Source organism: Mus caroli, unplaced genomic scaffold, assembly GCF_978045245.1.
Source record: "Mus caroli unplaced genomic scaffold, Mus_caroli_1 scaffold_3, whole genome shotgun sequence".
Taxonomy (NCBI): domain Eukaryota; kingdom Metazoa; phylum Chordata; class Mammalia; order Rodentia; family Muridae; genus Mus; species Mus caroli.
In genome coordinates this window covers 71565844-71586608 of record NW_028227258.1, presented here as the reverse complement: position 1 = coordinate 71586608, position 20765 = coordinate 71565844, and the positions used below count along the sequence as shown (strand labels likewise).

At 40.7% G+C, this 20765-nt stretch overlaps 1 protein-coding gene across 1 annotated transcript in view; it reads left to right on the top strand.

The window, feature by feature from the left end:
• Gatad2b (GATA zinc finger domain containing 2B) overlaps positions 1 to 20422 on the top strand; it is a 70356-nt gene extending 49934 nt beyond the window's left edge. Inside the window, exons 2-11 of the mRNA XM_021157791.3 lie at positions 463 to 798; positions 6431 to 6560; positions 7235 to 7366; positions 8284 to 8415; positions 9282 to 9452; positions 9893 to 10208; positions 12837 to 13039; positions 14344 to 14454; positions 14796 to 14913; positions 16753 to 20422. Of these exons, the coding sequence (XP_021013450.1) occupies positions 464 to 798; positions 6431 to 6560; positions 7235 to 7366; positions 8284 to 8415; positions 9282 to 9452; positions 9893 to 10208; positions 12837 to 13039; positions 14344 to 14454; positions 14796 to 14913; positions 16753 to 16886 (1782 nt within the window). The 5' untranslated portion in view covers position 463 and the 3' untranslated portion in view covers positions 16887 to 20422. The remainder of the gene's footprint in view (positions 1 to 462; positions 799 to 6430; positions 6561 to 7234; positions 7367 to 8283; positions 8416 to 9281; positions 9453 to 9892; positions 10209 to 12836; positions 13040 to 14343; positions 14455 to 14795; positions 14914 to 16752) is intronic.
• Positions 20423 to 20765: the final 343 nt, after the last annotated feature.

Below are 20765 nucleotides of genomic sequence, written 5' to 3'. Positions count from 1 at the left end.
TAAGAGTAGCAAGTACTTTGAATCACTTCTCCAGTCTAGTTGTTTGTTTAATTATATACAGGATCTGGCATTATTATAGCTCAGGCTATCATTAAATTCTAGATCTTCCTGACTCAGACACCAAAGTTCTGGAATTTTAGGTAAGCTCTATCATCCCTATCATGAATGTTTTTGTTGTTGTTGATTGTTTTTAGAGAACCATTCACAAGAGTGTAGTGTTTGATTTTGGGCACTTTTTATAATTAAAGGCCTTTGGAGACTATGGTGTATTTGAAGTTTGTTTTTATTGCTGAAGTTGATAGAGAAATACTTAATAAATGTTGTTGGACAGTAATAGCATTGGGAGTTAGCTCTGTTATCTGTAAGTTTAAATGTATGTTACATAAATTATTTTTTCTTTACCTCAGCAGTTCACTTCACACTCCTACATAAGGAACTTTATTCTGATATTTCATTCCATAGGATGGATAGAATGACAGAAGATGCTCTTCGCCTGAATCTTTTGAAGAGGAGTTTGGACCCAGCAGATGAGCGAGATGATGTTCTGGCAAAACGACTGAAAATGGAGGGGCATGAGGCCATGGAACGGCTGAAAATGTTAGCACTGCTCAAAAGGAAAGATTTGGCAAATCTTGAGGTGCCACATGAGTTACCTACTAAACAAGATGGCAGTGGTGTCAAGGGTTATGAAGAGAAACTTAATGGAAATCTCAGGCCTCATGGAGACAACAGGACTGCTGGAAGGCCTGGCAAAGAAAACATAAATGATGAGCCTGTGGATATGAGTGCTAGACGAAGGTATGGAGCAGCTGCCTTTAAGGATTGGGTCGTCTTAAAATAAGCTTGTAAAAATGGGATGAATTTCAACGAGAGGATGGTGCTTTTTATCCTAAAACTGCCCCTTTTGTATTTTGCTGTTTTGCAACAGGGTCTCATACTATTGTAGTCATGCTGGTCTTGAATTTATAGCAGTCCTCTTGTCTCAGCATATCAGTGCTGGGATTACGTATATAAGCTACCACATGATGGCATCCTAAAGCTTCTAGAAAGATCTGTGTCCTCTGGCTTGAACAGAGCATGAGTTTCTCTTATTTCCAGATGAAGCTAGTAGCTCATAACGAAAGTCATTGTTCTTACCTAAGATAAAATATTTATTTCTAGGGGCCAGAGAGGTGTTTGCTGCCCAGTCTTGAGGACTGGACTTCAAATCCTAGTTCCCACGTCAAATGGTTCACAGCCGCCTGTAATTCCAACTCTTAAGTGATCCAGCACCCTTTCCTATCCTCTATGGGCACCTGTGCAGACTTCTTTCTTCTTTAAAAAAAAAAAAAAAAAAAAAAAAAAGAGGTCATTTCTGGAATAAGGTGAATTAGATTCTAACCCAATTAATATTTCTTTGTTTTGTTCCCTCCTCCTAAAATGGCTTTAGGATTAAAGCAAACAAATTGGTATCAGCCAGGTGGTGGCAGCGCATGCCTTTAATCCCAGCACTCAGGAGGCAAAGGCAAGTGTATCTCTGAGTTTAAGGGCAGCCTGGTGTACAGAGCAAGTTTCAGGACAGCCAGGCCTACACAGAGAAACAAAACAAAACAAAAGGGATTTAGGATCTATTTGGATTCTATTTCAGGGACCTGGTTTTTCTTTTGTCAAAAGGAACATTATACACATGTGGTCCCTGCAGTTCTTCAATTCTTGCTCTATCTGTACCACTTTCTAGAGGGGCTGGAGAGATGGCTCAGCAGTTAAGAGCACTGACTGCTCTTCTGAAGGTCTGAGTTTAAATCCCAGCAACCACATGGTGGCTCACAACCACCCATAATGAGATCTGATGCCCTCTTCTGGTGGGTCTGAAGACAGCTACTGTGTACTTACATATAATAAATAAATAAATCTTTTTTTAAAAAAAGTTTAAGAAAAGAAGATTAAAAAAAATTTTTTTTTTTAAAGAAAGGAACCTAGAACTAACCGAGGCTTAAATCAGCCTGGTAGTTGAATCAGAATATAGATACCCCTAGTTTTAAGGACACTGTTTATCAGTAGTTTAGAAATACTTGATAAAAGTAAGAATTACTCATTATTCATTTTATTTGACCTTCCTGGTTTTTATCCTGGATTAGTATCCAAAGCCGGCTCTTTAACAAACTAGCCTAGAGAGAAGAAAGGAATAGTTCATGCCTTACATGTGTTCCTTTCTTTCTTTTGATAGTCTTGTCCTAGAACTCTTAAAAACAACAACAACAACAACAAAATCCCACCAAACAAACAAAAACCTGAAGTAATTACTCTTGGTATTAGTATTTAAAAACTTCAAACAAATTCCTTAGTGATCCTGAAAGAGATTTCTTTTGGAAGCTACATGTAGATTTGGAGAAATGTTATATAAGTGGATCAACCTTACATTCTTCAGGAGGGATGATATGGATGAATGGGAACATGTGAATGAAACTTAACTGTGTGTTCCAAACTAAGCTCTTTAAGCACATCCTTCATGGACACATTGTGCACCACTTTGACAAACTGGCAGTGCTGTTTAATTATATTTATTCAAAAGTCAGAATATGGGATTGATCATCTAGGTCAAAATCCAGTGTCTGCTTAACCTGTATAAGGTTCTAGAATCAGTTCCAAATATTGCCCCCCAAAAAGGTCTTACAGCACTCAAAACCCAACCATTTTATTTAATTTTATTTGTGGATAATGAACTTAGAAAATAAAATACATTACACTTTGTGGGCATTGAGTTTAATAGCATATCTTTCCCCATGAGGTGTTCTGTAAGAAAAACTAAGGAGAGGCATGATCTCCTTGATATGAATTAAAAACAAGGCAGTGGAAAGGAGTCTTATTGGCTAAGAGTTCTTGTTGCCCTTGTAGAGGACCTGGGTTGAGTTCCTAGCACATATACCATGTGTAATTCACAACCATCTATACCTCCAGTTTCAGGAGTTCAACTCCACCTTCTCAAACTCCTCCAGGGTACCAGGCATGTATGTGGTAAACATATATGTATGTAGGCAACATTTGTGCACACAGAATAAAATAAATTTTTAAAGGAATAAAAAGGAAATATGGAAGGTTAAGTTTGTAACATGAGATCTTCTGTCTTTGTTCCTTCGATACCACTAATTGGGGCAAAATTTTAAATCTCTGAAGGATCTTTAACCCAGGCCGTGGTTATATATGCATATATAAGGCCAGCCAGGGCTACAAAAAGAAAAAACAAAACAAAACAGAATTGGAAGCTTTATAACTTCTGGGAATATGCCAGATTGAGGGTATAATTGTTGTTCAGTTTTTAATAATCTAACAGGTAAAAGTTTCATACTTACAATCTTCAAATGGTGCTTTAAAAAATGTTGGGCTCCAGGCATAGTGACACATGTCTTTAGTTCAGCACCTAGGAGGCAGAGGTAAGCAGATCTTGGGATTCAAGGCCAGCCTGGTCTACAGAGTGAGTCTAGGATAGCCAGGGCTACACAGAAAAATCCTGTCTCAAAAAACAAAACAAGCGCAGAGGCAGGCGGATTTCTGAGTTCGAGGCCAGCCTGGTCTACAGAGTGAGTTCCAGGACAGCCAGGACTACACAGAGAAACCCTGTCTCGAAAAACCAAAAAAAAACAAAAAAAACAAAAAAACAAAACAAGCAAACTAAGAGACTAGACTTGACTTGGGCTTTTCCTTATCTATCTGGTAATATGTTTCTGATTGTATCTAAGCATAAAATACTGTTTAGTGTTGTTTGCTAGTGTAAGTTTCTGATAATGTTATATAGTTCTAAAATGTTCATTAAGAAATATCTTTGCCCATCTTGGTAAGCAGTCTCAGCAATAAAGGTGGGAGTGAGGGATGTTTTTTACCTTAGAAACAAGCTTTTTACAGAACATGCTTACCTAGTCAGGACCAGAATTTCATAAAGCCGCTGTCTATTGGCATTTTTTTCCCTGTAACTATATATTCTCAGCTTGCTGGCTGACTTGTGGCTACAGTCCAGTCCAGACACATTTACAAGTCCACAAAGCAGTCATTCTCCTTACTCCCTCTCTTTTTCTGTTTTCTCAGCTAAACATATTAGTAACTCAGATTTACCCTGTTGAGAAAGTAAAGGCTTATCTCATTGAGGGCTACCTTGTTTAAAAGACTTCTTTAGGTGGAACTAAGAATGGTGATGGTGCTTGCTGTGAGTTCAAGGTTAGCCTGGGCCGCAGGGACCAGCAAGATGACCCAGTGAGTAAAGTCATTTGCCTCTAAAGCTGATAAATGTAAGTTTAATTCCTGGAACTCACATGTCAAAGAAGAAAACTGACTCCATAAAGTTGTCCTTTAACTATCACAGCTGTACCCTGGCACATAAGTGCCTGCATGTCAGACACTAAATTAATTAAAATTAAAAGCATTAAAAAAGCTGCTTGGGGCTAGAGATTTTGCTCAATGGTAGACTACTTACCTAGCATGCATGGAATCCTAGGTTGATTCCCAATAACACAAACGTGTACAAATACTTTTGTGTCCCAAAAGGACCTGAGACACAAAACCATGAGAAAATAGTGGATAGGTATGTTGTAGAAGTAATGACCTGTGAGCTTTGGGTTTTAGGTTCCATCTTTAAGACATACAAGCACACCAATCTAACCGAGACTTATATACTCCCAGCTATTCTATCTCAAAAAGCTGTAGCTGAAGTTCAGTAATAGAAGGCATGCTTAGGTATCTGTGAAGCCTTGAGTTCTATCCCCAATACCACAAAAGAATAGGGAAAAATAAATTTAGCCAGGCATGGTGCTGCATTCTTGAGATCATGGTGCTTTGGAAATAGAGGCAGAGAGATTGGGATTTCAAGGTTAACCAATTGCATGAGACCCTGTCTCAGAAACATTTTTTTGTTTGTTTGTTTTTTGAGACAGGGTTTCTCTATGTAGACCTGGCTGTCCTGGAACTCACTCTGTAGACCAGGCTGGCCTCGAACTCAGAAATCCGCCTGCCTCTGCCTCCCAAGTGCTGGGATTAAAGGCATGTGCCACCATGCCTGGCTGTTTCAGAAACATTTAAGAATCAGGAGAAGTGGGAGATACATTTGTTGTTTTGGGAATCTAAGAAATTCTATTTGGGCTGCAGAAATATAAAAACAAGAGTTACCAAATGAATAGATTCGGAAGAAAAGTCAATGTGAGATAAAAGAAAGAAAAGAAAAGTCCATGTGAAGGATTTTAGATATCTGAATAGTTCCTGGTGGGGCTGGAGAAATGGTTCAGTGGGTAAGAGCACTGACTGCTCTTCCAGAGGTCCTGAGCTCAATTCCCAGCAACCACATGGTAGCTCACAACCATCTGTAATGGCTTCTGGTGTGTCTGAAGAGAGTGACAGTATACTCAGATACATAAAATAAATTTAAAAAAAATTTTTTTTAAGTAGTTCCTGGATAGTTTCTCTTCAGCAAAGGTACTAGATACTTTGATAGTGTGTCTTTGGTTTAATCCTTTCCATGAGGCTATATACTTTATAATTGGTACTGTCAATTTCCTCAAGCCATTGTCCACTCCATCTTTTGCCTCTCTGTGATTCACTCTTGACAGGATACAATGTCACTTAACTAGAACTATGTTATTAGTGTTAATCTGCTTCCTTTTTGTCCATCAGTAGTACTCAAGTAGATTACTACATTCTACTGGCTTTGCCCTTTCATGAAGCCTCTAAATAACTAATAAGATAATTAATGACAGCTAAATGTTGTGATTAGGCAAAACAGTTGTAAATTAAAATGTGGTATTAGAGCACTTACCTCAATTTTTAATTTTTAAGGCTGCCCTGGAACTTCATATGTAGACTAGACTGACATTGAGTGCTGGGATTAAAGGTGTGAGCCAACATACCAAATTCTCCCCACCCCACCCCCTTTCTCTCTCTCTCTCCCTCCTCTTTTCTCCCTACCCCCCTTTTTTTTTCTTCTTTTTATGTTTATGAGTGTTTCATTTGCATGGATATCTGTATATCATGTGCATACAGTGGTGGCCAGAGGAAATGTCAGATCCTCTGGGACTGGAATTACAGACTCTTGTGAACCACCATGTTGGTGCTGGGAATTGAACCTGAGTCCTCTGGAAGGGTAGCCAGTGCTCTTCTTATTCAGCCATCTCTTTAGCCCCACCTAATTGTTACCCCCCACCCCAATTTTAAAAAATTACTATTTTATGAATATTTTGCCTATATGTATGTCATGTGGTGATATACATGCCTGCTTTTGCTAAGGTTTTTCCATTATTCACATCTTGATATCTATCTTTATTCTAGGACTTGTTTTTATCTTTGTCTTGCTGAGTCAGGACAGACTTATGTTCCCTTGGATTTTTTTGGTTCATTGTAGTGAAGATATTTTCTTAACCTTTTAAGGAACTGTCACTGTTGGAAATACTGTAATTTCTCTTTTCTTGCCCAGTGAGCCAGACCGAGGAAGGCTAACTCCTTCCCCAGACATAATTGTTTTGTCTGATAATGAGGCCTCCAGTCCCCGATCCAGCTCCCGGATGGAAGAGAGACTCAAAGCAGCCAACCTAGAGATGTTTAAGGTAAAAAAAGGAAAAGAAGTTCCTCTGTTTTCTTTTTTCTTTCTTTCTTTTTTTCTTTCTTTCTTTCTTTCTTTCTTTCTTTCTTTCTTTCTTTCTTTCTTTCTTTTCTTTCTTTTTTTTTTTTTTTATTTAATGTTCCTTCCATTTCTTAATTCCCTGGTTTGGTTTTATGTTTTTGTTTTGATTTGATTTTCGGATGTAAATGTTACCTATTTGATAAATTCTTCATGCTGATTCTTCACAGTGTGCCCTTTGAAAGGTAGCCGTTAAACCAAATTGTAATTTAAGTCACATAACGTAAATCCTTAGGTGTGATGATCCCCTTTACATTATCCAGAATATAGAAGAGTTCTTACTTGTTTTTAATATATCTACATCAAACATGATTTTAAAGATTTAGAGGCTATTGTAAAAGAAAATATGGTTTCCTTTTTGTCAGTCATATGTTTTTGCTAGGAACACACTGATTGGCCTTTATATATATAGTCACAAGTACTTTTTGAGTACCTGCCTCCTGAATGCTGCTCTGCATGGGCTACAAAGATATAGTCATATCTTCGCATCTGCTTCTTACAGAAGCAGGTTTCAGAAGAGAAACATAGATCATCTCTTGCAGGAAGGGATTCTGGTTACCTTGCTGCTGTTGCTGACCTACAACCTCCATGTTTCTGTAGGGGAAAGGCATGGAGGAGCGGCAGCAGCTTATCAAGCAACTGAGGGATGAGCTACGATTGGAAGAAGCTCGCCTGGTGCTGCTAAAGAAACTGAGACAGAGTCAGCTACAGAAAGAGAATGTGGTCCAAAAGGTATTTGTACAAAGGAGAAAAAGTCGAGTTTGAGATAGCACTACCCCAGGTAGAGTTAGTCAGCTTTGTAAACTGTTCTCTGGTTCTGTGGGTTAATGTGTGTTTGTTTGTTTAAATCTCTACAAGTATGGAGATTAAAAGATAGTAGTTCTGTTTTGTTTTATCCTTCAGCATTAATGAAGAAAAACCTTATTTGGCATAGTGGTATGTATCTGTGATGCTAGGTAGATTTAGTATTAAAAGTTTTAAGTTCGGGGGCCTGGAGAGACAGCTCAGCAGTTGAGCCCTCTTGCTGCTCTTGTATAGAGGCTGCCTTTGATTCCCAGCACACACATGGCAGCTCACAAACAGCTGTTAGTACAATTCCAAGGAATTTGTTGCCTTCTTCTGGTCCTTTGCAACCACCAGTCACATACATGGTACACAGACATAAATGAAGGCAAAACAGTCATATACAAAAAATGCTTCTTTTTTATAAAGGAGTGAAACTGACCACGTCTGAAAAGACAGCCAGCCAGACAAGACCTGGCATAGTAACACGTACCTTTAATCCTAATACTTGGAAGACAGCGCTGATGGATCTCTGAGGCTAGCCAGGTCTACAGGTCAGCCCAGACTATACATAACAAGAAACAAAACAAAAAAGAAAAAAATCCTAAAAGGCTTAATTTTGTTTTTCTCATATTTTTTCCTTGTCAGGAACTTGAGGTACATTTATTGTTTACACTCACAGGGAATTTTAAAAGCTTAGAACTTAACTGAATTTGACCTCTAGGGGTTTTGGCTTAGGTTTTGTGGTTTTTTGTTTTGTTTTTTTGAGACAGAGATCCTGCTGCCTCTGCCTTCCTAGTGCTGGGATTAAAGGCATGCACCACCACAGCCGAGCTCACAGTCTCATTTTCTATTTCCTTTTCCAGACTCCAGTTGTACAGAATGCAGCATCTATTGTTCAGCCATCTCCTGCACATGTGGGACAACAAGGCTTATCTAAGCTTCCCTCCCGGCCCGGGGCTCAAGGGATTGAACCTCAAAATATGAGAACATTACAGGTATGTGACCCATAGTGAGATCTTACTATTGGAGAAGTCTGTCACTCTTGTCTTTATTTGGGGATTTTTGTAAAGATTGTAGAAGAATCTCTATGAAGCCAGAGCCTGATCTACATAATGAGTTCCAGGACAGCCAGGGCTATATAAAAGAGATCCTGTCTAAAAAAATAAAGAAAAAAAGAAAAACGAAAGAAATCAATCAGTCAGTCAGTCAATCAATCCAACACTCTTCTGGCCTCTCTAGGCATGGCATTCACTTGCATTTATGTACACAAACAATAAAATAAAATAAATCTCCAGCTGGGGCTGGAGAGCTGGCTCAGTGGTTAAGAGTACCAACTGCTCTTCCAGAGGTCCTGAGTTCAATTACAGTGGCTCACAACCATCTGTGTTGGGGTCTGATGCTCTTCCATTAGACCTGGATTTAATTACTAGCACCCACAAGAGCGTCACTTCTTTATGTAACGCCTATCTCAAGAGATCCAATGCCCTTTTAGTCTCTGAAGGCACCGGGTATGCATATAATGCATAGATCATACATGTAGGCAAAACACCAATGCACATATAAAAAAATAAAATAAACATTTTTTTTTAAACTTTGTAGCCACTAATCAGCATTTAGAGTAATGTTCAAGGGCACACATATACACGCAGATGAAACACCATCCACGCGAAATGAAAATAAGTTAATCTAAAAAATGTTTTTGACTAGAGTGATGGTAGATTTCTCCCATGAGTTGTTAAATGAAATTATCAAGCGTGAGTCCCCATGGTTCTAGTTGGGACCATTATAAGCAGTGTTTTCACTTTGCACTTTATGGGGTATTATGCCATTTGTGAGTTCTTTTCCTGTTCTTCCCCTTTAGGGTCACAGTGTCATCCGTTCAGCAACCAACACCACCCTTCCACACATGTTGATGTCTCAACGTGTTATTGCACCAAATCCAGCCCAACTTCAGGGCCAGCGGGGGCCACCGAAGCCTGGCATTGTACGCACCACAACACCTAACATGAATCCTGCCATCAGCTACCAACCAGTAAGAGCAAGCACTGGGGTAGAAACAGAAAAGCCCTTTATTTGCTTTTCTTACAGAAAGAGCTACAGGTTTTAAGTTTTTGTATATAGAGGACAAGAGTGATGGGAATAGAGAACATTCCCTATAATGGATGCTTTAAAGAATTATATAAAAGTCCACTCTAGGATCAAGTAGCAACCTCTCTTAGAAATTAAGATGGGGGGCTGGTGAGATGGCTCAGTGGGTAAGAGCACCCGATTGCTCTTCCAAAGGTCCGGAGTTCAAATCCCAGCAACTACATGGTGGCTCACAACCATCCATAACGAGATCTGACTCCCTCTTCTGGAAGTGTCTGAAGTGTACTTACATATAATAAATAAATAAATCTTTAAAAAAAAAAAAAAAAAAGAAATTAAGATGGTCTCCTACTTACCAGCCACCTGTCCCCTATTCCCTTTCAGCAGTCAAGTTCGTCTGTTCCTTGTCAGCGCACAACGTCTTCTGCCATCTATATGAACCTTGCCTCCCATATCCAGCCAGGGACTGTGAACAGAGTGTCCTCACCACTTCCTAGCCCCAGTGCCATGAGTGACGCTGCCAACTCACAGGCTGCAGCCAAGTTGGCTCTTCGAAAACAGCTGGAAAAGACGCTCCTGGAGATACCACCTCCAAAACCTCCTGCCCCCTTGCTTCACTTCCTGCCTAGTGCAGCCAATAGCGAGTTTATCTACATGGTAGGCTTGGAAGAAGTGGTACAGAGTGTCATTGACAGCCAAGGTAATACTTTCTTCTAGTTAAGTCTCTAAGCACAGGGTTGCCAAGCCTCTTGGCAGAGAGCAAGTATTACAGGGAACTGTATAGTATTAAATAACTGCTCTTAATGCAGGCCTGATAGCTCATTGTTTAAAAGCCCACCACTTTGTAGGCATAGGCAGGAGGATTGCTCCAAGTTCAAGGCCAACTTAGAGTACAGACTGAGCCCCTGTCTTGAAAATTTCAAAGCCAGCCAGCCATACACACAAAAATAAGAAAAATCTTAAAAAGAAAGAGTAGAGTCTAGAGATGTAGTTCATTTGATAGACTGCTTACTTAGCTGGAATGTAAAGGTTAGAAGATTACAAGTTCAAGAGTATCCTCAGATAAGATCCATAATCAATCAATTTCTAGATCACTCTGGAATATATAACATCCTATCCAAAACCTTTCCAAAAAGAAAAAAAAAGTGAAGAGATGGAAGAGAAATATATGTTTTGTTTTGTTTTGCTTTGCTTTTTCAATACATTGTTTTGGTTTTTTTATTTTGTTTTTTTAGAGAGAGTTTGTTCTGGCTCACATGTTGGGGGTATAATCCACCTTAGCAGTGAGTCAGAGGCATGAGGAGCCTGAAGCAACTGGTCAGATCACATCCACATACAGGAAACAGAATGATGAATATATCTTATTTAGTTCCTTTTTTTGTTTTGTTGAGACAGGGTCTTACCATATATATAATTCTGGCTAGTCTAGAACTCAACTATGTATAGACTAAGCTGGCCTTGAACCCACAAGGGATCTGTCCTGCTTGGCCTCCACAAAGTGCTGCTATGAAAAGCGAATACTGCAATGCCTGTACTTTAGATAAATAGAATTTCTGGTTTATGAACGTTGTAACCTAGTACTGAACCTGACACCATGCAGTTATTAAGCTTAAATTTCCAGACAGTATTGGAATGTCCCTAGAGGACTGACTAAACATTTAGCTGTAAACAGATCATAGGGTACCGTAATTTCAGCCAGGTAAGGTAGCTTATGCCTATAATTTCAGCACTTGGAATACTCGGGCAAAAGTGTTGTGATTCAGAGGCTAGCCTGAGCTATATATAGTGAGTTCTAAGCTAGCCTGAGCTACAATGTAAAATCTTGTCTCAGAAAAATCTTTACAAAATAACTATTCAGGCCCTGATAACAAAGTATTGTAAATGTGTGTGTAAAGGGAAAGTCTAATATAAAGTAATATTAAGCAACAGAAGTAAGGGGGGGGCGTGGGTTGGAGAGATTGCTCAGAGCCTTAGCTGATCTTCTAGAGGACCCACATGCCAGCTCATAGCTGTCTGTAACACCAGTTCCAGAGGTTCTGATACCCTCACACAAAGATACATGCAGGCAAAATACCAATGCACATGAAATTAAAGACGACCAGGTGTGGTGGTGCATGCCCAGCACTTGGGAGGCAGAAGCAAGTAGATCTCTGAAGCCTGATACACAAAGTGAGTTCCAGAACAACCAGGAATACACAGAGAAACCCTGTCTAAAAATAATCAAACATAAATAAATAAAACAAAACAAGAGAAAATAGAAAGCATTGCTTTAAGTGAATCCCTTTGATTCTAATTTTATTATTATGAGATTTTTGTAAGACTATGTAACCAGGTAGGGCTCAGCCTTAACTTAAGTTCTGGGGCCTCCTTCCCTAGCCTCCCAACTACTGATTATCAAGCCAAAGTATTTATTAAATTATATTTGAAAAAAAGTTTTTAAGGCCATTTGAGGTTGGGCATACCTTTAATCCTAGCACTAGGGAGGCAAAGGCAGGAAAAAAAATTGAGTTCGAGGCCAGCCTGCTCTATGTACTGAGTTCTAGGACAGTCTAGTCTACATAGTGAGACTGTATCTCAAAACAAGACAATACATATATAAATTTTAGATTCACTAATTTAATTTGTATGAGTGTTTGTGCCTCCATACATGCATATCTACCACATTTTCCTGGTGCCCTCAGATAATCTTTTGGGAGAATGCATCACAGCCTCTGAACTGCAGCTATGGTGGGTTGTGTATGGGCTGGGTACACATAGCCAAACTCCATTGCTCTGTAAGGGCAACAAAGTGCTTTTTAAACTAACTACTAAACAAAATAAATAGCCCTTTGAATTGTTTTGGTTTGTTTGGTTTGGTTTTGTATAGTTTCTTGTTTTAAATTTGTTAGTAGGGAGAAGAGAATGGGAAGTTGCCAAAAATGTGGCATGTTGTTGCTATTACAAAGTCAGAGGACAGCTTTGTGAAGTTATTTCTCTCTCTCTCTCTTTTTTCGAGACAGGGTTTCTCTGTATAGCCCTGGCTGTCCTGGAACTCACTCTGTAGACCAGGCTGGCCTCGAACTCAGAAATCCGCCTGCCTCTACCTCCCAAGTGCTGGGATTAAAGGTGTGCGCCACCACGCTCAGCTATGAAGTTATTTCTTTCCTTCCACCTTTACACGGGTTTCAAAGATGTGGTTCAGATATTTTAGGCTTGCACATACTCGGCTATCTCACTGACCTTGTGTTGTCTCTAGCTTAACAGAATTAACTTATGAGAAAGACACTTAATGAAAACAGAAGAGGTTGGAGGTGGGAAACCGCTAACTGTTCTTTTTATTGGTGTGTAGGCAAAAACTGTGCCTCACTTCTGAGGGTGGAACCCTTTGTATGTGCCCAGTGCCGCACAGATTTCACCCCTCACTGGAAGCAAGAGAAGAATGGTAAGATCCTCTGTGAGCAGTGTATGACTTCCAACCAGAAAAAGGCTCTAAAAGCTGAACACACTAACCGGCTGAAAAACGCTTTCGTTAAAGCCCTACAGCAGGAACAGGTGAGAACTCTGACTCCTACCTGCATAGTCATCTGAACAAGCTTGGTTTTCACAAAGGGTTTTAGGCCTGGAAACCTAGTTTCCTTTTTAAAAAGAAAAAAAAGCAGGGTATGGTAGCATATGCCTTCAATCCCAACACTCTGGAGGCAGAGGCAAGCTGATCTCTTTGAGTTGGAAGCCAGCCTGGTTTACAGAGTTCCAGGCTAGCCTAAACTAGGTAATGACACCCAGTCTCAAAAAAACAAAACAATATAATCCTTTTTGTTACTTTGTCCTGTTTATATCATTTGATTGTTTTTGATTGGCTGGTAATGTATTACCATGTATGAATGACTGTGATTAAAGGACAGAAACAAGGCTTGGAACATTATTGTTTTCCATAACTCTGAAAAAAGTCTCACTATTAGCTCTAAATGATTCTCCCTTCTTTGCCTCTTGAGAGCTGGTATTACCGGAGTGCACCGCAACATCATGGTCCTCTATTCTCTACTTTTGGTCAGACAAATGGATTTTTCTGAAAGGCATTTGCTGCATACTTTCAATTACACAATCTGTAGTTAAATGGCGAACAAAAGAATAGATGATACAAAAAGTGGGAGTGGTGGGGTAGGGGAGTGGGGGGGTATATTGGGGACTTTTTGGATAGCATTGGAAATGTAAATGAGGAAAATACCTAATAAAAAATTAATTCTTAAAAAAAAAAAAAGAATAGATGATAAAGTAGCCCAGTGATAATAGAGGTGTGTGAGCAGTTCCTAATAGTCTATTCAAAGGGAAAGATGCGTTAAGATGCTCAGGTCCTTTTCTCTTCCATTTCACACTCTACTAACCATCAGAGTCCTTTAAGTAGGTAGCACCATGAGCCTTGTGGAAAACAGCTAAGTAGAAATCAAAGATAAGATGCTAGTTTAATGGTAGAGCACTTGCTTCCCAGATCCGAGGCTTTGGGTTCAATATCCAGCACTGTATAGTAGTAACATGCAAACATGAATGCATAAATGAATCTCTTTAAAAATTAAAGAAATAGATAGTACCTCAAAGATTCATTAGTTTTAATTACATTACTGTCCATTGTCCTCCAGTTGTCCTCATGAGAGCCAGCTTTCTAGAGAGAAGGGAATGCTTTTAATCTCTAAGACATGTTGGCTGCTTGTACCTGGAGATCTCAGCATTGTCCCACCAAACTTTTCACCTTTTCTGCATTGTTCTAACTAGCTGGCATCATTACAGAAATAAGGCCCTTGGTTTTCAAGTTAGAAAATTGGGTGCTGTCTTGTTCAATCTCACCTAATAACTCCCAACAGGAAATTGAACAGCGATTACAGCAGCAGGCAGCACTCTCCCCAACGACAGCTCCAGCTGTATCCAGTGTCAGTAAACAGGAGACCATCATGAGACATCATACACTGCGGCAGGTGAGGAATTTTTCCATAACCCTCCTTTCTCTTAGGGGCTACACTTCAGGAAATGATTCTGTTCTTTTTTTTTTTTTACTCCTTTGGGTCTTTTGAACTTTTTTTTTTTTTTAAGATTTATTTATTATATGTAAGTATACTGTAGCTGTCTTCAGACACCCCAGAAAAGGGCATCAGCTCTCATTATGGATGGTTGTGAGCCACCATGTGGTTGCTGGGATTTGAACTCAGGACCTCTGGAAGAGCAGTCAGTGCTCTTAACCGCTGAGCCATCTCTCCAGCCCTCTTTTGAACTTCTATAATGGCAAGATTTCATCAATTGTCATGTTGCCTTGTTGCAGGCTCCACAGCCCCAGAGCAGCCTCCAGCGTGGTATACCCACATCTGCCCGATCCATGCTTTCAAACTTTGCACAGGCACCCCAATTGTCTGTGCCAGGTGGCCTCCTTGGAATGCCAGGTAAGAGGGGTTGGTTTCAGAACTTACCTCACAGGGATAACTAATTAGTAGATCGTCTTTTCTTTGATGATCTTATATAGCTCAGGCTGGCTCTGAGCTTGCTGTGTAACCAAGGCTGTTCTACTTCTGCTATTCCCTAGCCCCAAGTACTGGAATTGCAGGCATGTACCACCTAGCTTTAGTGCACAGGGTGCATGTGTGGATGGGTACATGTATGAAGAGGCTAGAAGTCAATCTTGAATGTCATTCCTTGGGCACTGTCCACCTGTTTTTTGAGATAGGGTCTCCTAGTTTCCTCTAGCTTATAAAATTGGTAGGCTCACTAGCCAACAACTTCCAGAGATCTGCATCCCATTGTTAAGATTACAAGTGTGAACTACCACATCTGGCTTTGTATGTGGGTGCTAAGGCTCAAGCTCAGGTCCTGTTGCATGGCAGGCATTTTGCTGACTGATCTCTCTCTCTCCGGCCATGGTATACAGACCTTTTTTTTTTTTTTTTAAGTATGAGTGTTCTACCTACATGTACTCTGTATACCACTTGCATGCCTGGTGCCCACAGAGGCCAGATTAGGGAGGGTGTCTGATGTCTGATCCCCTGGAACTGGAGTTACTTATACTTGTGAACCATAATGTGTGTGCTAGCAATTAAGCCTCAATCCTCTGGAAGAACAGCCAGTGCTCCTTTGTTTGTTTGTTTGTTTTTGTTTTAGGGGGATTTGCAGGGGGTTGGGGGACAGGGTTTCTCTGTGTACTCACGGTTATCCTGGAACTCATCTATAGACCAGGCTGACCTCAAACTCAGATCCTCCTGTCTTTGCCCCAGTGCTGGGATTAAAAGCATCACTACCAACTACTGACCCATCTGTAGCACAAATGCACAAATCTTTAGCAATCCCTTTAGACCCCATTTTTCCTTTGCTGTCTTTTTTCTTAGGCCATAACTATTTTGTTATTCAGCAAATGAATTTTTACTAAGTCTAAGTAAAAGACTAAGCACTAAGACTTTGGTAAAATTGTCTCTGCCATTATACGTTTAATTCTGAGCCGGGCATGGTGGCATACGCCTTTAATCCCAGAGGCAGACGGATCTCTGAGTTCGAGGCCAGCCTGGTCTACAGAGTGAGTTCCAGGACAGCCCGGGCTACACAGAAAAACCCTGTCTCGAAAATAAATAAATAAATAAATAAATAAATAAATAAATAAATAAAATAAGTTTAATTCTGATGTGCTTTCATTGAGCATGTGAGTTCTAGAGCAGCAGGGTCAACTGTCCAGCATGAATGATCTAGGATTCTTCTCCATGCTTCATTGGTTCCAAAATCAGAGCAGATCATTGATTCTTTCTACATTTTAATAATTTTTCTGTCACCAAAGTTTAACCTCTTTCTCCTATATTGTACTATAAAGACCGTTCATTATTCCTGATAGGACTGACGTTTCTGGAGGACTCTTTCCCTGAAGCTCGGGAGTAAGGGTAGAGTTGCTGCTGAAACAAAGCTGAGGCTAGAGAAGTACAGGCCATTGCAGATATGTACTCCCCATTTCTTTTTTTTTTTTTTTAAAGATTTATTTATTTATTATTATATGTAAGTACACTGTAGCTGTCTTCAGACACACCAGAAGAGGGCGTCAGATCTCATTACGGATGGTTGTGAGCCACCATGTGTTTGCTGGGATTTGAACTCTGGACCTTCGGAAGAGCAGTCGGGTGCTCTTACCCACTGAGCCATCTCACCAGCCCCGTCCTCCCCATTTCTAACTGCAATCTGGGATAGGCCAAAAGGGGTGTCACTTCTTCTCTTAATACCTGTCCCCTCCTTTTGTCTCATGAATCTAGGTGTCAACATTGCATACTTGAACACTGGCATCGGAGGACATAAAGCCCCAAGTTTGGCAGACCGACAGCGTGAATACCTTTTAGACATGATCCCTCCCAGGTCTATATCGCAGTCCATCAGCGGGCAGAAATAACGCCTGTTCCACTTGTACTGCCCATCCTTGAATCCTTTACCCATTTCTCCCATTGCCCCCAACTTCCGTCGCATGCAGTGCCTGTACTGGTGCCTACCATACACGGAAAGCAAAACCGAAAAAAAACAGAAGACAAAAATAGACATCAACAAGAAAACACATGCCCTGCCCTGCCACCTCCCCTTTATTTCACACTGCTGCGATCTGTTCTCCTGCTGCTCTGTCTTCTCTTCGATTTCCTTTAACAGTGAGGTGGATCTTTGCCTCTGATAGAGGTCAGAATGAGGTCCTGGGGAGAATTTAAGTCCTTTGATGTGTGTTTCTAAAGTATGTTTTATGCTATAATTATTATCATTTTTAATTATATTGTGTGTTTTCCCTTTGTTCAGTAGACGGTTAACCCCAATCTTCTGTTTTCTTTACTTCCCTACCACCCTCTGCTAACCCTCCTCCTTTTTTGAAAAAAAGTATATATATATATATATGTGTGTGTGTGTGTATATATATATATATATATATATATAAATGATATACAATTCAATGATCACATGCAGATTGCAGTGGATCCTCAGCTGCCAATAGGAACTAACTGAGAATGGTAGGGACAGATGTTGAGAGCACTTAACCGAGTTGTGGAGTGGGTATCATCAGACAAAGAGGAATAACAGCCCACCTATGGTTGGTTAGGATCTGGAGAGTTTAGGAGGCAGTGTTATAGTAATGAAGTTGAGCTCTGTGACAATGAGTAAAAGAGCCTAGAGGGAAAAGCTTAAAAACAAAAACTACCTGTTGTTTAACCATGGGCTAAGGGGAAGAGGGGTTACATAAGCTCACTAGTGTCCCAAAGAGGGCTGCAGCCACGTCCTGACCTCAGTGAGGACACAAAAGTCTGTTCCAGGCCAACCATCTTGAGATTATCTTATTTTCTTTGTAAAATTGTCTCTCATCACACCTCATACCCTTTAACAAGTGTTCATCTTCCTTCTAACCATAGTCCCGGAGGAATGGGTGTTTCCAGGCTGCAGGTGGCTGGGTATCCTAGAAGTTGGAATCGGTATACGTGGATCATGTGACAGAAAGGGAAACTAGACATAGAGGAGGAAGAAGAGGTTTTTCCCAGAAGTTGAGATTCTCGCATGTTTCTATACCTGTACCCTCTGAGTGCTGAGAGATAACGGGTGTAGACCCCCAATCAGGTTGGTATTCCACTCTGACTCTGCTACGCTGGCTGTAGATCCAACTCCTTAGAGCCAAGCAGTTTGTCAAACCTTAGTTATACAAGTATTGTCCTCTCCCAAAATTTTGTTCATTTTGCCTTTTTTTTTTTTTTTTTTTTTGGCACTATTAATGTAGAGAATAAATTGAATTGTGCAATGTCGCTGTTCTGAGGTTAGGGAGGTTAACATCCTGTTTGCCCACAGTGTGGCAAGGAGGAGGGGAGGGGACCAAGCTGTTTTTGAGGTAAGGGAAGCCTGAAAATGAAGGGTCTTTGCTTTCCTCAGATTGTTCATGTAGTAAAACCTGCCTCTGCAGCCCTAGAAGCCGTCAGAGTGTACTAGGGACACTTTGAACAAAGATGTATGAGGAGTTTTATAATATTTTGCCCTTGGGAGCCACCTGGGGAAATTCCCTCATTTTTATTTTTAAAAAGTAAATAATTTTTTTAAAGTAAGAAGGCACTTTTAAAATTACACACACACACAAACACACAAACTACACACCTTTCCCATAAAATTTAGGGTTAGGGTGGGAAAAGAAGCTAGATCAAGCTCAATCCCTCCACTCTGGTCTCTTCTTTCCCAATACCCCAGTGCCGCTGTGGGTGATTATACTGGCCCTACGGGTCTTCCTGGTTTTTTCTTTCTTCCCTTTCCCTCAAATGTATTGAGCACTTAATAAAGGAGCAGAGATACAACTGTGTCTGGGCTCTCCCAAGTGGGAAATGACCTGGAAGCTAGATGCTAGTAACAAGTAGTTTGAGCAGGTCGTTTCAAGTATTTTTCTGGGGAATGTGGTGCCCCTGACTGTAAGTGGTGGGGGAGGGGGGCTAATGGAGCTGGGGTTGGGATTATTTTAAAATTATATATATATATAAAAAATATATTCTTACATCTTTTCCTTGCCCTCTGTGCTTTGAAAGCACTGAATAAATTGATCTGTTTTTCTCTTCCACAAAATTGGAAGATTTTTTTTCTTCCATTTTTTAAATGTTCTTACCAGTCATCTTGCCTTGTGGCATGTCTGTCTAACCTCTCCCTACCCCGTGATGAAGTGCCATTTCTGTTAAGTCTCCCTGACCCCCAACTCAGAGGTGCTCAGAGGTACAAGGTGCCCAAGTCTGTCAGTTGAGATTAAAAGGAACAGAGAATGTGCAATACCGTCCAGCTGGGGCCTGTCCTTGCCCTGAGCTAGGTCCTCTCCCTGAGAGCCAGGCCACTTTGAGTAGGGTTTGGAGGTAAGATGTATGGAAATGTGGAGTGGTGGCAAGGAGAGCCTATAGTTCAGTGCCTGTTTAGGTGCTGAGGCCATAGGGGAGAGGGTAGGGTCTTCCCTGTTTTTATCCCTTCAGGGTCAATTACATAGAAGCTGCTTATACTAGTATAGCTCTGCGGCCCTTTGCTCAGTCACTGAGGTTTGACTTCTCATCCTCTTTCCCCATCATCATACTCTTCCCAGGAATTAGCAAGAGGGGTAAAATCTTTCTTAATCATGGTAAAGTATTAGCCTTCCATCTCCTCCCTTAGGTTCTGCCCCTGTCCCCCTTTCTTTAAAGCCTCTACATTTTACATCACTGATTGCCTTGTGTCCTTCCAAGACTTTTTTTGTTTTTGTTTTATGTTTGAATTAACTCCCATCCTCCAGCTGTGGGCCCTTGTAGACACTAGCCCTCACGCCCTAAGGATAGGAGGAAAGACCCTGAGTTCAGTGTCCTTTACCACTGGACTCTGACTCTCAGCTATCAGTAGAGTGGGGATCAAACAGTACAATCTAGCTTCCTCTAGACCTTGAGGCACTACAAGCAGTCATTCATGGATGGTGTCTTACTCCACAGCAACCTGAAATGGGTGGATTAGTGGCAAGGCTGGGGTAAAATTAGGAGACAGAAGTCCTTATTTGTCGGTTTTATTTTGTCAGTAGACCACAGCATCTGAACTCCCTCCATTGCTGAATAAGTATTTTTCCTGCATTATGAGATATACGTATGGTAGACATTTCTTTTTAAAGACCCCGAGATAAATGTTTTCCTGCCTTGGTTACCTTTCCTTTCCCCTTTAAGAGGAATTAGCTATAGAACCGCTTTGTAAAGATGCTTCTTGGTATTTTACTTTTGTTCCTTTCCCCAACCATTCCCACTTCCCCTTCTCTCCACAGCCCCGATCCCACTCATCCTAGGCTCCCTTCCTTTCCATCAAGATCTTCATTAGCTTATGATATTTGCTGCCGAGATGTTATAACAAGGACTCATTCATGTATATAAGCTATTTCTTGATCCATTTAAAAGGAATTGTACATTGTGTAGAAAAAAAAAAAAACCATGAAAAAGAGAAAAAAAAAAAGCCCTAGCCATGGATATTGTGAAACTGTGTTATGTCATTTTGTAATGTGCCCGTTTGTGTATGATCCGTGCAAAAGGGTTTCTGGGGAAGGGGAGGGTGGAGGGAGGCAGGACTGTGGAGGGTGGGGAGAGGAGTGGGCCGGGCCCAGCACACTGAGACTGGCAGCTGCTCCGACCCCATCCCTCCCTTAAAGATGCCACCTCCCCCACCACCCACCCCTATTTTGTGCCTTGCCCTCCCCACCCTGGAGTAATCTCTCCAGGTCACCAGCACTGCCTTGGCAGAGCCCACTCCCTACCCTAGCCTGCCCACTCTTCCTACC